The sequence below is a fragment of the Palaemon carinicauda genome, chromosome 32, assembly GCF_036898095.1.
Source record: "Palaemon carinicauda isolate YSFRI2023 chromosome 32, ASM3689809v2, whole genome shotgun sequence".
Lineage (NCBI taxonomy): Eukaryota > Metazoa > Arthropoda > Malacostraca > Decapoda > Palaemonidae > Palaemon > Palaemon carinicauda.
In genome coordinates, this window is record NC_090756.1 from 26746415 (window position 1) to 26762186 (window position 15772).

General features: G+C 42.7%; 1 protein-coding gene across 1 annotated transcript; it reads left to right on the top strand.

Moving 5' to 3' along the window:
* Positions 1-347: 347 nt before the first annotated feature.
* Positions 348-12766, top strand: LOC137625361 (beta,beta-carotene 15,15'-dioxygenase-like). Its single transcript, XM_068356221.1, has 3 exons — positions 348-514; positions 3121-3570; positions 11275-12766. Exons 1-3 carry the CDS (start codon positions 464-466, stop codon positions 12367-12369), a joined length of 1596 nt encoding a protein of 531 aa, XP_068212322.1. The 5' UTR covers positions 348-463; the 3' UTR covers positions 12370-12766.
* Positions 12767-15772: the final 3006 nt, after the last annotated feature.

Here is a 15772-nt window from a genome sequence, read left to right on the forward strand (position 1 = left end):
CCAACAAGGGGTTGTAGCTTGGCTAGTAATAATAATAATAATTACGGAAGAGGGATCTCATGTAATGTAATACTATCAGGCCAGTCAAATGACCCAATAACTCTGGTGGTAGTATCTCAACGGGCGGCTGGTGCCTTGGCCAACCTACTGCCCACAAACACAAAACATAAGAAAGATTTAAATCAAGATTAAGAACTACAGTACAATGTCCACTTAATCATTACGCTACCTCATAATAGCCCCACTAAAGATGAGTGGCATTATCCTTGACAAGAGATAAGATTAAGAGATTACTCGGTTACTCGGCCCTCGTAACTTTTCAGTTTCCTCCGCTTGTCCGATAGGGTGCTTATCAGCCCGTTGCATAAGGTCCGTAATCATCTCGCGAGGATGATTAGGTTACTGCCCTTCAAAGGAGGCGCCAGGTAAACATGCCCCGTGGACCGACAGCGTGGAGAGTCAAATGGAGTCCGAAGAATCGGGACGTTCTCTGTGGCTTAGGGAATGCAAAGAGGTCAGTTTAAAAAATCAAATACTCATAAATAATTTGTCTCTCTGTTGTTGTTGCAAGAGAGACAGGGAATAACAACATTAATATAAGATAGTTTACCTAAACCAGTGTGTCCTTTTTTTCTGAGATGTGAAAAAGTTTTTAAAGGTCTTTAAATGTCGCTCATGAATGGCAGAGGCAAGGGGCAGTGACAATGCCCTTGAGACTGACCATACATACATATGACCAGCGCCAAAATCCACTCACCGCCCAAGCTAGGACCAGGGAGGGCCAGACAATGGCTGCTGATGACTCAGCAGGTAGACTCAGAGGCTCCCACAAACCTTCCATCCTTAGCTCACAAGGATGATGAGGTTGCTGATACTACAAGAGACTATCGAGTTTGAGTGGGACTTGCAGGCCCATCCAGCATAACGCCAGGCATAGATGTATACAATAAGCCACCACAACACTAAAAGGGGCAGCTAGGTTGGAAGAACCATATGGTAAAATGTATATATAGAGCATCGAGAAAAGCATGCTGTAGGTAAGACCATCGTAGCTGATGGATCAAACAGGTAATATTCAATGTTCCCAGGCAACTGAATGTCTAAAGTCTGTTACTTCATGTACCAACTACTCTAAAGTCTTCATCAAATTACATGTCATCATCATCTCCTATGCCTATTGACGCAAAGGGCCGGAGAATAATATCCAGATCAGGAATATGGAAGCTAATAGACTGCAAGTTTTTGCCCAACAAATTAAGATGAGATTCATGAGCTGAAGACCAGACAGGAGTACAATACTGGAGACTAATCGTAAAGGATGACCCTCTCTCACCCTGGTAGACAGCTGCAGAGGACTACTATAAGTACTTAGACATCTGTGCAGTGCCTCGCGAAATGCCTTTTGCTTAAAGATACTGGATAGTCTACAATCTTGGTATCTCTGAAGGTGCGGCTAACGGGAGTGTAGACCACTGGGGTAGTTCTCCCGTACCTTGACTATAAGCACTATTAGAACGGAGTACCACTCGGTATGGGGGCATCTGGGAATCACCAGGGTCATACTGAATCCTGGCATAATCAACATTCGGTTGATTAACGGGCAGATCAGGCTGAACAGCGGAAAGCAAACACTTCCAGATAATCCCATGGGTATTAGAAGGTGTCTTCAAACATGGCCAATAGGTCTGGAATGGGGGAGCAAAACACTGGGAGCTTTCTAATTAGCAATGTGGTAAACATGTTGATCCCTTGTGAGCCCTGAAGAGCCAGAGGTCTTCATGCTATGCAACGATATAGGGAACACTCCAACCCTATCACCTGACCCTGGTACATTCTTGCCCAAAATGTACCTGGCTGACAAACTCTACTGCGGGGAACGTTGCCCAGACGTGCATCGGCTTCGTCAGCTAGAAGAGAGGGAACGAGATCGTGCTCCCTTACTTGTTGACAAAAGCTGCTATGGTGGCAATGTCGCTCATCAACATTACCGAGTGCATCCTCAAACATTTCCCCATCATCATCATTATCATCATTATTATTATCATTATTTTTGGGCTCAAGCCATGTCGTCCTGATGGAAGTTCCTTCTGGCAACTTCTCCAGTATAATATTTCTGCGATTGATATTACATTGATATTACAAGAGAATTACCGTCAGGTATCACGGGGTTCCAACCCCCGGAAACGACTATCCGAAGGTATCTTGTATAATCAGGGACGTATCCTAAGATAACCATAGATATCTGCACCCCAAACAGACCTTACCCAGTCTAATCCACTAAGGGGAAGGATAAGTAAGGAACCGTTACACATCCTATCACCTTCCAGTGCCCCTATACGTTCCTGCTTCCAATTATTACTAGCTAAGCTATAATGCTAGTTGGAAAAGCAGGATGCTATAAGCCCAAGGGCTCCAACAGGGAAGAATAGCCCAGTAAGGAAAGGAAGTGAGGAAATGAAATAAAGAAATAAATAAACTACATGAGAAGTAATGAATATTTAACATAAAATATTTCATCAATGTTATAATAGATCTGTCATAAATAAACTATGAAGAGACATGTAAGCCTGTTCAACATAAAAGCCTTTGCTGCAAGTGGTCTCTAGACATTAGGCTTACGCCATATTTGATTTGTTATACTGTATATCCGCTTTATTACCTACGACAACGAAGTTGGGAGGAGGTATGTTTTGCCCCTGTTTGTCTGTTTGTTTGTGAATAGATTCCTGGCCACAATTTTAATCATAGAGTAGGGAAACTTTCAGGGATTAAATTGAGATGTGGAAGTGATTCAATTTTGTAAGTCTTACGTCAAAAATCAAGGTCAAGGCCGAGCAAAAGGTCGACCGAATTAACCCTAGCCTTAACCCAAAGTTCGCACATAGTTGTCACACAGACTTCAAACACGCCTATGGTCTAAACTTATTCTGGGAAAGGCAAGCTGGTTTTGAGAATTAAGCTGCACTCTCAGAGTGCTTTTCTAGTTTTACTTTGTTACTTCACTTTTACAATTAATTCTCTACTTGATTTCTTCTTCTATAGATTACTAGCTTGCATTCAAGGTTCTTTTGCTTGCGACAATAATGATAATAAAAATACTAATAACTTTGTCATACGCAGGAAACATTAGAGGAAATCGAAGGCCAAGTAAAGGGAACGATTCCACTATGGATGGAAGGACGAGTCATAAGGAACGGCCCGGGCACCCTCCACGTCGGCAAGACCCAGTACCACCATCTCTTCGACAGCCTGGCTCTGCTCCACCAGTTTAACATCTCCTCCGGCAAAGTCTTCTACAGCTCCCGGTTCCTCGGAAGCGACGCCTACCAGAAGAACATGGCCGCCAACCGAATCGTCATCACCGAGTTCGGCACGACGGCTTATCCGGACCCCTGCGCCAAATTCTTCAGGCGGTTTAAGAACACCCTGACGATACCAACAACCGATAAAGTGATGTCGGATAACTGCTCAATCAACGTGTGTCAGGTCAGGGACGAGATGTTTGCCCTGACGGAGTCCTGCTACATCCGGCAGATTGACCCCAAGACTCTTAAAACTATCGGCGGTAAGGTAAGATTGATATTAAATTTCCGGAGTATACCTTTCATGAAATACATTACAGTATATTGTTGATACCAGATTAGCATACTGTATATGAATAAATGAGCCTTCAGAGGGAAGTATTGTATTAGTATTACTACTGTATACTGTATAAAATAAATCTCTAGAAGTTCAAGACAAAGCAGATTATTTTAAATTAATTTCTATACATTAATTTTCTAGTAAACTAAGAATGTCCATGTTAAGATTTGCTTCTATCTAAACTTTCTAATAATATAATCTTCAATCAATTTTCTTTTATCCTTCTTCTCCAAGACATTAATAATTAGATGTAAATATTTGTGCTGCAAGATTTCAATTTCCTAAAGACAATCAATAAATATTTGTGCTGCAGCATTTCAATTTCCTAAAGACTATCAATAAATATTTGTGCTGCAATATTCCAATTTCCTAAAGACAATCAATAAATATTTGTGCTGCAAGATTCCAATTTCCTAAAGACAATCAGTAAATATTTGTGCTGCAGCATTTCAACTTCCTAAAGACAATCAGTAAATATTTGTGCTGCAACATTTCAATTTCCTAAAGACAATCAGTAAATATTTGTGCTGCAACATTCCAATTTCCTAAAGACAATCAATAAATATTTGTGCTGCAATATTTCAATTTCCTAAAGACAATCAGTAAATATTTGTGCTGAAATATGTTATTTTCCTTAGTAAAATAAATTTTTGAATATACTTACCCGGTGATCATGTAGCTGCAACTCTGTTGCCCGACAGAAAAAACCTACGGTCGGGATACGCCAGCGATCGCTATACAGGTGGGGGTGTACAACAACAGCGCCATCTGTCGAGTAGGTACTCAGGTACTTCTTGTCAACAAGAACCAATTTTCTCCTCGGTCCACTGGGTCTCTATGGGGAGGAAGGGAGGGTCCTTAAATTCATGATCACCGGGTAAGTATATTCAAAAATTTATTTTACTAAGGAAAATAACATTTTTCAATATTAATCTTACCCGGTGATCATGTAGCTGATTCACACCCAGGGGGGTGGGTGGAGACCAGCATACATGTTAACATTAGAAGCTAAGTATCCCGTATTTCATTTTAGCAGTTATTCAAAATAACAAACATAAAATAAATAAGTACCTGGTAAGGAAGTCGACTTGAACCATTACTCTGCCTTTTTAAGTACGTCTTCCTTACTGAGCCTCGCGATCCTCTTAGGATGCTGAGCGACTCCTAGGTGCTGAAGTATGAAGGGCTGCAACCCATACTAAAGGACCTCATCACAACCTCTAATCTAGGCGCTTCTCAAGAAAGAATTTGACCACCCGCCAAATCAACCAGGATGCGAAAGGCTTCTTAGCCTTCCGTACAACCCAAAAACAACAATAAAGAGCATTTCAAGAGAAAGATTAAAAAAGGTTATGGGATTATGGGAATGTAGTGGTTGAGCCCTCACCTACTACTGCACTCGCTGCTACGAATGGTCCCAGGGTGTAGCAGTTCTCGTAAAGAGACTGGACATCTTTAAGGTAAAATGATGCGAACACTGACTTGCTTCTCCAATAGGTTGCATCCATTACACTCTGCAGAGAACGGTTCTGTTTGAAGGCCACTGAAGTAGCGACAGCTCTAACTTCATGTGTCCTTACCTTCAGCAAAGCATGGTCTTCCTCATTCAGATGAGAATGGGCTTCTCTAATCAAAAGTCTGATGTAATAAGAAACTGCGTTCTTCGACATCGGTAAAGAAGGTTTCTTAATAGAACACCATAAAGCTTCTGATTGTCCTCGTAATGGCTTTGTATGTCTTAAATAGTACTTAAGAGCTCTTACTGGGCATAGTACTCTCTCTTGTTCGTTTCCAACCAAACTGGACAGGCTTGGAATCTCGAACGATTTGGGCCAAGGACGAGAAGGGAGCTCGTTTTTAGCTAAAAAACCAAGCTGTAAGGAACATGTAGCCATTTCAGATGTAAAACCTATGTTCCTGCTGAAGGCGTGTATCTCACTGACTCTTTTAGCTGTTGCTAAGCAAACGAGGAAAAGAGTCTTCAAAGTGAGATCTTTAAAAGAGGCTGATTGAAGCGGTTCGAACCTTGCTGACATCAGGAACCTTAAAACCACGTCTAAGTTCCAACCTGGTGTGGCTAACCGACGCTCCTTTGAGGTTTCAAAAGACTTAAGGAGGTCCTGTAGATCTTTGTTGGTGGAAAGATCTAAGCCTCTGTGGCGGAAGACTGCTGCCAACATGCTTCTGTAACCTTTGATCGTAGGAGCTGATAGGGATCTTACATTCCTAAGGTGTAAAAGGAAGTCAGCTATCTGCGTTACAGAGGTACTGGTTGAGGAAACTGAATTCGCCTTGCACCAGCTTCGGAAGACTTCCCATTTTGACTGGTAGACCTTGAGAGTGGATGTCCTCCTTGCTCTGGCAATCGCTCTGGCTGCCTCCTTCGAAAAGCCTCTAGCTCTTGAGAGTCTTTCGATAGTCTGAAGGCAGTCAGACGAAGAGCGTGGAGGCTTGGGTGTACCTTCTTTACGTGCGGCTGACGCAGAAGGTCCACTCTTAGAGGAAGAGTCCTGGGAACGTCTACTAGCCATTGCAGTACCTCGGTGAACCATTCTCTCGCGGGCCAGAGGGGAGCAACCAACGTCAACCGTGTCCCTTCGTGAGAGGCGAACTTCTGCAGTACCTTGTTGACAATCTTGAACGGGGGGAACGCATACAAGTCTAGATGGGACCAATCCAGAAGAAAGGCATCTACGTGAACTGCTGCTGGGTCCGGAATCGGTGAGCAATAATTTGGGAGCCTCTTGGTCATCGAGGTAGCGAACAGATCTATGGTGGGCTGACCCCACAGGGCCCATAGTCTGCTGCAAACATTCTTGTGAAGGGTCCACTCTGTAGGGATGACCTGACCCTTCCGGCTGAGGCGGTCTGCCATGACATTCATGTCGCCTTGAATGAACCTCGTTACAAGCGATATCTTTCGATCTCTTGACCAGGTGAGGAGGTCCCTTGCGATCTCGAACAACTTCCTCGAATGAGTCCCTCCTTGCTTGGAGATGTACGCCAAGGCTGTAGTGTTGTCGGAGTTCACCTCCACCACCTTGCCTAGAAGGAGGGACTTGAAGCTTCTCAAGGCCAGATGAACTGCCAGTAGCTCCTTGCCGTTGATGTGAAGTGCTCTTTGATCCGGATTCCACGTGCCCGAGCATTCCCGACCGTCCAGTGTCGCACCCCAGCCCGTGTCCGATGCGTCCGAGAAGAGAAGGTGGTCGGGGGTCTGAACAGCCAGTGGTAGACCTTCCTTGAGAAGAATGCTGTTCTTCCACCAAGTCAGTGCAGACTTCATCTCTTCGGATATAGGAACTGAGACCGCTTCTAGCGTCATGTCCTTTCTCCAGTGAGCAGCTAGGTGATACTGAAGGGGTCGGAGGTGGAGTCTCCCTAACGCGATGAACTGGTCCAGCGATGAAAGCGTCCCTATTAGACTCATCCACTGTCTGACTGAACATCGGTTCCTTTTCAGCATGCTCTGGATGCATTCTTGGGCTTGACTGATTCTGGGGGCCGACGGAAAAGCCCGAAAAGCTCGACTCTGAATCTCCATACCTAGATAGACTATAGTTTGGGATGGGACGAGTTGGGACTTTTCTATATTGACCAGGAGACCCAATTCCTTGGTCAGATCCATAGTCCATTTGAGATTCTCCAGACAGCGACGACTTGACGGAGCTCTTAAAAGCCAGTCGTCCAAATAGAGGGAGGCTCTGATGTCTGCCAAATGCAGGAATTTGGCAATATTCCTCATCAGTTTGGTAAACACTAGAGGTGCCGTGCTTAGGCCAAAGCACAGGGCTTGGAACTGGTAAACGACCTTTCCAAAGACGAACCTTAGGAAAGGTTGGGAGTCTGGATGGACGGGGACGTGAAAGTACGCGTCCTTTAGGTCCAACGAGACCATCCAGTCTTCCTTCCTGACCGATGCTAGCACCGACTTCGTCGTCTCCATGGTGAACGTCTGCTTGGTGACAAAGACATTGAGAGCACTGACGTCCAGCACCGGTCTCCACCCTCCTGTCTTCTTCGCTACTAAGAAGAGACGGTTGTAGAAGCCCGGGGATTGATGGTCCCGGACTATGACTACCGCTCCCTTTTGTAGCAAGAGAGACACCTCTTGCTGTAAAGCTAGCCTCTTGTCCTCCTCTCTGTACCTGGGAGAGAGGTCGATGGGAGTAGTTGCTAGAGGGGGCTTGCGCAAGAATGGAATCCTGTACCCCTCTCTGAGCAACTTCACAGACTGTGCGTCTGCACCCCTGTTCTCCCAGGCCTGCCAGTAGTTCTTGAGCCTGGCTCCCACTGCTGTCTGGAGAGGTTGGCAGTCAGACTCTGCCTTTTGAGGACTTGGAACCCTTCTTCTTTTTGCCACGTTGACTATCGGCACGGGTACCTCCTCTGCTGGAGGTTCTGCCACGAAAGGGCGGAATGAACCTAGACGCTGGTGTGTCCATCCTAGGTCTAGGCACGGAAGGTAAAGCTGTGACTTTACGTGCGGATGACGCCACCAGGTCATGGGTATCCTTCTGGATCAACGAGGCGGCAATCCCCTTGATCAGCTCTTCAGGAAAGAGACACTTGGAAAGCGGAGCAAACATCAACTCTGACTTCTGACATGGTGTGATCCCCGCCGACAAGAAGGAGCAAAGGTGATCTCGCTTCTTAAGAACTCCAGACACGTACGAAGCCGCAAGCTCGCCAGACCCATCCCGAATGGCTTTGTCCATGTATGACATGATGAGCATGGCAGAGTCCTTATCCGAAGGGGAGGTCTTTCTGCTTAACGCTCCCAAACACCAGTCCAGGAAGTTGAAGATCTCAAAAGCACGAAAAACTCCCTTCAAAAGATGGTCCATGTCCGAAAAGGTCCAGCAAATCTTGGAGCGTCTCATAGCCAGTCTGCGGGGAGAGTCTACCAGACTTGAGAAGTCGCCCTGGGCAGAGGCAGGAACTCCCAAGCCGAGATCTTCTCCCGTGGCATACCAGACGCTAGATTTGGAAGCAAGCTTGGTCGGTGGAAAGATGAAGGATGTCTTCCCAAGTTGCTTCTTGGACTGCAACCACTCTCCCAGTACCCTTAAAGCTCTCTTGGATGAGCGCGCGAGTACGAGCTTCGTAAAGGCAGGAGCTGCTGACTGCATGCCTAAAGCAAACTCAGAGGGAGGTGAGCGCGGGGTTGCAGACACAAACTGGTCCGGATACAACTCCTTAAACAGGGCAAGGACTTTCCTAAAGTCTAAGGAGGGAGGCGTAGTCTTGGGTTCTTCTATGTCGGAGTGTTGATCGTCCAAATGCGCAGCTTCGTCATCATCAGAGACTCCTTCATCCGAATGCTGAGGAGGAAGCGGCAAAGGAGGAGAAGAAAGCTGAACGGCTGAATCCGGCAGCACGGGTGCATGCGTAGCTGCACTGGATCCAACATCATGCCGCTGCTGGTCAGTCTGAGAGCTGGCAACAACAAAAGCGGAGTGATGGTGCGTGGTGGGGACTGCCGTGGGTTGCGGAGACTGCCGCATTGCGTCAAAACACGGCAGCTTGACAGCACCTTCCCACTGCTGATGCGGTAGCTCACGCATGTCAACGGAGGGTGCCGCACGTCGGCTAACGTCAACATGCGTCTGGCAGGGTCGACTGCGCATCGGTGGTGGAGCTCTCACAGCCGGAGTGTGGGAGCAGGCAGCCGCAGTGTCTGCTGAGCGCACAACCGTGGCAGGTTGTAGGTTAACAGGTGCAGTGTCAACCTTCTCAGCACGATACTCCTGCATGAAGGAAGCTAGCTGAGTCTGCATAGACTGCAGCATAGACCACTTAGGGTCTACAGCGGTTGGTGCGGCAACAGACGGAGTGATTGCCTGCTGCGGAACCACTCTACCTCTCTTGGGAGGTGTGCAGTCTTCGGAAGACTGCGGCGAGTCCGAACTGACCCAGTGGCTACACCTGGGCCGTTGGACTCGCTCGGAAGGGACCTTGCGCTTGAGAGGTCGTGAGACCTTGGTCCAGCGTTTCTGACGAGAAACTTCTTCCACAGACGAGGAATGAATGGGCTCACTCGTCTGTTTGTGGATGGGACGATCTCTGCAAGATACGTCCGCAACCACTGAGGGTACATCCGTACGCTGATCAAGGCCTGTCGAACCCTTTGGTCCTTCGACATTGCTTCTCCCCTGGGCTTGGGAGCTTGCAAGAGGTCCCGGACTGGGAGGACGACTGGCACGAACAGATGCACCCTCATGCGTAACACTGACACTGACACTTTTCACCGCACTTGCACTCACTACACTTCCCACTGCACTTTTCTCCTTCAACTCTTTGACATCGGCCAAGAGTTCATTGCGGTCATTAGCTAATGACTCCACTCTGTCACCAAGAGCCTGAATGGCACGCATCATGTCCGCCATCGAGGGTTGCTGAGAGCTAGTAGAAGGGTCGGGAGTCACCACTACAGGGGAAGGAATAGGTTGAGGGGCATGGGGAGAGGAAAAATCAAAAGAGCGAGACGAACTCCTCCTGATCCTATCCTTCTCTAGCCTACGTGCATTCTTAAGGAATTCATTAAAATCGAATTCCGAAAGCCCAGCGCATTCCTCACATCGATCTTCCAATTGACAGGATTTACCCCTACAATTGGAACAAACGGTGTGAGGATCTATAGAGGCCTTCGGAAGACGCCTAGAACAGTCCCTAGCGCTACACTGCCTGTACTTGGGGACTTGAGTATGGTCAGACATCTTGAATTAGTCAAAGGGGGGAATCCAAAATCTATCCAAGTCGTCAACAAATAATCCAAATCTAATCAAAAAAGCTTGATAAGATAATGATAATAACTCCTGTACAGCGAAAGCTAATATCTAGAGAGAATACATCACCAAATAGCGTGAAAATCAACTCCAGAAACAACAGCGTATCAAGTAGGTCTTGCCGGTGGCACGACAGAGGAAAAATTGGTTCTTGTTGACAAGAAGTACCTGAGTACCTACTCGACAGATGGCGCTGTTGTTGTACACCCCCACCTGTATAGCGATCGCTGGCGTATCCCGACCGTAGGTTTTTTCTGTCGGGCAACAGAGTTGCAGCTACATGATCACCGGGTAAGATTAATATTGAAAAATTTCTATTTCCTAAAGACAATCAGTAAATATTTGTGCACCAAGATTCCAATTTCTTAAAGACAATCAGTAAATATTTGTGCACCAAGATTCCAATTTCTTAAAGACAATCAGTAAATATTTGTGCACCAAGATTCCAATTTCTTAAAGACAATCAGTAAATATTTGTGCACCAAGATTCTAATTTCTTAAAGACAATCAGTAAATATTTGTGCACCAAGATTCCAATTTCTTAAAGACAATCAGTAAATATTTGTGCACCAAGATTCCAATTTCTTAAAGACAATCAGTAAATATTTGTGCACCAAGATTCCAATTTCTTAAAGACAATCAGTAAATATTTGTGCACCAAGATTCCAATTTCTTAAAGACAATCAGTAAATATTTGTGCTGCAAGATTCCAATTTCCTAAAGATAATCAGTACATATTTGTGCTGCAACCTTTCAATTTCCTAAAGACAATCAGTAAATATTTGTCCACCAAGATTCCAATTTCTTAAAGACAATCAGTAACTAAATTTCTTGTGATTTCCAGAAGAACCTGTCAAATCACATACCCGTTAACATGCTGACAGCTCACCCACATATAGACCAAGATGGAACTCTTTATAACATAGGATCCTCCTTCACCAACCCCAACGGAACTTGCTACAGCATCGTTAAGATGCCCGACGGCAGGCTCAAGGACGCCAAAGTCGTGGCTTCGATTCCTTCCCGCAGGAAGCTGGAGCCATCCTTTTACCACAGCTTTGCTATGACGGAAAATTACTGGGTCTTCATCGAACAGCCGTTGGTTCTGCACCTCAGCAAAATAATCGAAGGGAGTATGATCAACAGGTGTCCTGCCGAATCAATAAAATGGCTGAAGGAAGAAGACGCTTTCTTCAGGATAGTCGAAAGGTCTTCGGGTCGAGCGATACCCGTGTCTTACAAATCGCGCGGGTTTTGCACGTTCTATCATGTCAACGCTTGGGAGGAGGATGGGCAGATTCTTTTAGATATCTGCGGCAGTATGGACGGAAATCCTCTCGATAGTTTGTGGGTCAAGAATATTGAAAAGAGTCCCGACGACCCTAGCCGTCTGAGCTTGAGTCCAAGTCTCTTACGTTTTGTTCTCCCCGTGGCTGGCGTCAAGGAAGCAAGAACGGGAGATAACTTGGTGAAATACGGGTGCTCTAAATCTACGGCAATCAAACAGAACGACGGCTCTGTTCTCTGCTCCCACGAAAAACTGTGTACCAATTTCTTCAATACGCCGCGAATAAATTACAAGAGGAATGGTAAGCCTTATAGATATGTCTATGGACTGGGTGGCAAAGAAAAAAAACTGATGTTCGAAAAACTACTTAAAATCGACGTAAAAACTGGCGAAACAACGGAATTTGAAGAGCGAGGGTACGTCGCAGGCGAACCCATATTCGTGCAGGACCCCGACGGTACCGAAGAAGACGACGGCGTCATTATATCGACCCTGTTGAAGAAGGGCGATCCCTTCTTTGTGGCTTTGTTAATCTTGAACGCGAGAGATATGAAGGAGCTTGGCCGGGCCGAGTTTAAAACCAAGGGAGAGGTGACGCAGTCTTTTCACGGACAGTATATCGGCGCTAGAGATACTATTCATTCTTATTAGCTATTTAAACATTACGCATTTATGAATGCTAGCTATTATTATTATTATCATTATTATTAACTAAGCTACAACCATAGTTGGAAAAGAAAGACGCTATAAGCCCAAGGGCTCCAACAGGGAAAAATGCCCCAGTGAGGAAAGGAAATAAGGAAATAAATAAACGATATGAGTACGTAATAATTAACAATTCATAAAATATTTTAAAAACAGTAACAACATCAAACAGATATTTCATGTAAATAGTATACCATAATAAGTTGTCAGTTTACGTTTAAATGGAAAGATATTGAAGAGTTAAGCAAGGGGGGTGTAGAATGAAAATATTTATTCAAATTGTATAATGTTAATAATAAACATTTTAAGCCTTTATCATCTAAAGAATGTTCTTGAAAATATAATCTTTGCTAAAGCCTCTCAGTTTATGTACAATTCATTTTGGAAAATCTAAGCTATCTCTTCTTTATACATCGTATGAAGTTCAGACGGTTTAACACAATAAATGTTTCTTTGTACAGTTCATGTTTTATATTCCATTCCAAAGACCATAAAAAAACATATTTAAAAATGTTCTGATATCAACCCAAGAGCGACAATGAACCGTAGCTCTTCAGCACATATTTTTGTGAGGTCATGAATACTGAAGGTTTCAGGAGTGAAGCCGATTGGGGAACAAACACAGGTTAAGATAAAGATACGGCAGTCTAAAGAGGATCGCCATAGCCGTCGGTAGGTAAGGCTAAGGCTCCTAGGTAAGGCTAAGGCTCCTAGGTTAGGTTAGATGGAGGACCTTAGGTTATTATTATTATTACTTTCTAAGCTACAACCCTAGTTGGAAAACCAGAATGCCATAAGCCTAGGGCCTCCAAAAGAGAAAATAGCCCAATGAGGAAAGGAAATTGCTTCCTGTTTTAACTATGGATTTTCAGTCGTAACTTTTGGAATTTTAAAATATCTATATGAAAAATATGGGTTTCCCAAAACTATTTGCATCAGAATAGTTCAAAATACCTTTATATACACCAGGAATATTCTTATTTTTTCACATTGAGTATATTGTGTTACAGTTAATATTTACTCAAAATACTGTGAAAGAGAATTAGTTTATTATATATTATAAGCTCGAAAAGCCATATGTTTTGCAATAGATGTCTAAAAAGGTCTAGGCATGTCTAAAAAGCTCTAAACGTGTCTAAAGGGCACTATACTCATCTAATAGGCACAAGACTTGTTCAAAAGGTACTAGACTTGTCTAAAATGCCCTAGACTTCTTCAAAAGGCACTAGACTTGTCTATCAGGAGCTAGACCTGTTTAAACGGAGCTGCTAGAATTGCCTATAATGAGCTAGATTTGTCTAAAAGGTGCTAAACTTGTTCAAAAGGCACTAGACTTGTCTAAGAGGCGCTAGACTTGTCTAAGAGGCGCTAGACTTCTTGAAAAGGCCCTAGACTAGTCTAATAAGTGTTATACTTGTTCAATTGACCCTAAACTTGTCTAAAATGAGCTGAACTTGTCTAAAAGGGGGTAGACTTGTCTAAAAGGTGCTACACTTGTTCAAAAGGCACTAAACTTGTCTAACTGGAACTAGACCTGTCTAAACGATGCTAGACCTGTCTAAACGATGCTAGACTTGTCTAAACGATGCTAGACCTGTCTAAAAGACGCTAGACTTGTCTAAAAAGTCTCCAGATAGGAAAATGCGCTAAATTTAGCGACAAAATCGCTGAAATTGCAACTCTGAATAGTTAAATGTTCAACACCTTCAATTGACCTTTCAATCACCTAGATCAATTAATCTACCTTCTTAATCAATTCTTATATTCATCCTTAAGATAATAATTAATATATATTACTTATATATGCTTAATTATTCCATTTTCCTTCAACTTCAAACATGTTTTGTATTCAACCATGTTTGCCTCTGATGAGAACAAGATTTTACCTCGACTTATTTCGATTAAAATAATGCAAATTATTTAATAATCTTTTAACAATTACATAATTAACAATTATATTAGTTCTTTAATAAGTAATTACCTTATTTCGCGTAGTAGAACTACAAATAAATGGAAAAATAAGTATTAAAAAATTCCATGTTTGCCTCGGATGATAACACAAGATTTTACCTTGACTTATTTCGATTAAAAACCTGCAAATTACTTAATAATCTTTTAACCAATTACATAATTAACAATTATATTAGTTATTTAATAAGTAATTACCTTATTTCACGTAGTAAAACTACAAGTAATTGTTGTATTAAGTAATCAGAAATTTCCGGTCAAGAAAATACACGATTTTACATTGACTTATTTCGATTAAAATAATGCAAATAATTTAATAATCTTTTAAAAATTACATAATTAACAATTATATTAGTTATTTAATGAGTAATTATCTTATTTTACGTAGTAGAACTACAAATAAATGGAAAAATAAGTAATCCAAAATTTCTTGTCAAATATACCGGCACACACTGGGCTTAACTACAGTAGTAATGAATGTGCTTTTCCTCTGTCACGGCTCATCAAATATTCTTAAAAACTTTATAAAATCTTTTTTTTATATATATTTTATAAATTATTTTGATATTTTTAACACAGTAGGATATATTAAAAACTTTTTTTATATTTTAGAAATTATTATAATATGTTTTTACGCGTTGGAATATCTAAAATGGATTATATGGAAAAAGACAGATGTAATCTAAGCAAATATGAATATGAATATTATTATTATTATTATTATTATTATTATTATTATTATTATTATTATTATTATTATTATTATTATTATTATTATTAACTAAGCTAAAACCCTAGTTGGAAAAGCAGGATGCTATAAACCCAAGGGGTCTAACAGGGAAAATAGCCCAATGAGGAAAGAAAGTGAGGAATTATATAAACTACAAGATGTTATGAACAATTAAAATGAAATGTATTAAAACAGATAACAACCATGAAATAGATCTTTTAAATATAACTATAAAAAGCTTTTAAAAACAAGAGGGAGGGAAATAAGATAGAATAGTGCGCCCAAGTGTATCCTCAACCAAGAGAATTCTACCCCAAGACAGTGGAAGACCATGGTTCAGAGGCTATGTCACTACCCAAGACTAGAGAACAATGCTTTGATTTTGGAATATCCTTCTCCTAGAAGAGCAGCTTGCCATAGCTAATGAGTCTCCTTTACCCTTACCAGGAGGAAAGTAGCCACTGAACAATTACAGTACAGTAGGGAAGAATTTTTTATTATCTTTTCAGGTGTATGAGGAAAGAGGAGAATGTGTAAAGAATAAGTCAGATTATTCGGTGTATGTGTGGGTGGTGAAAAAATGTGCCGTAACCAAAGACAGGGATCTAATGTAGTGCTATCTGGCTAGTCAAAAGGCCAAATAATTTTCTA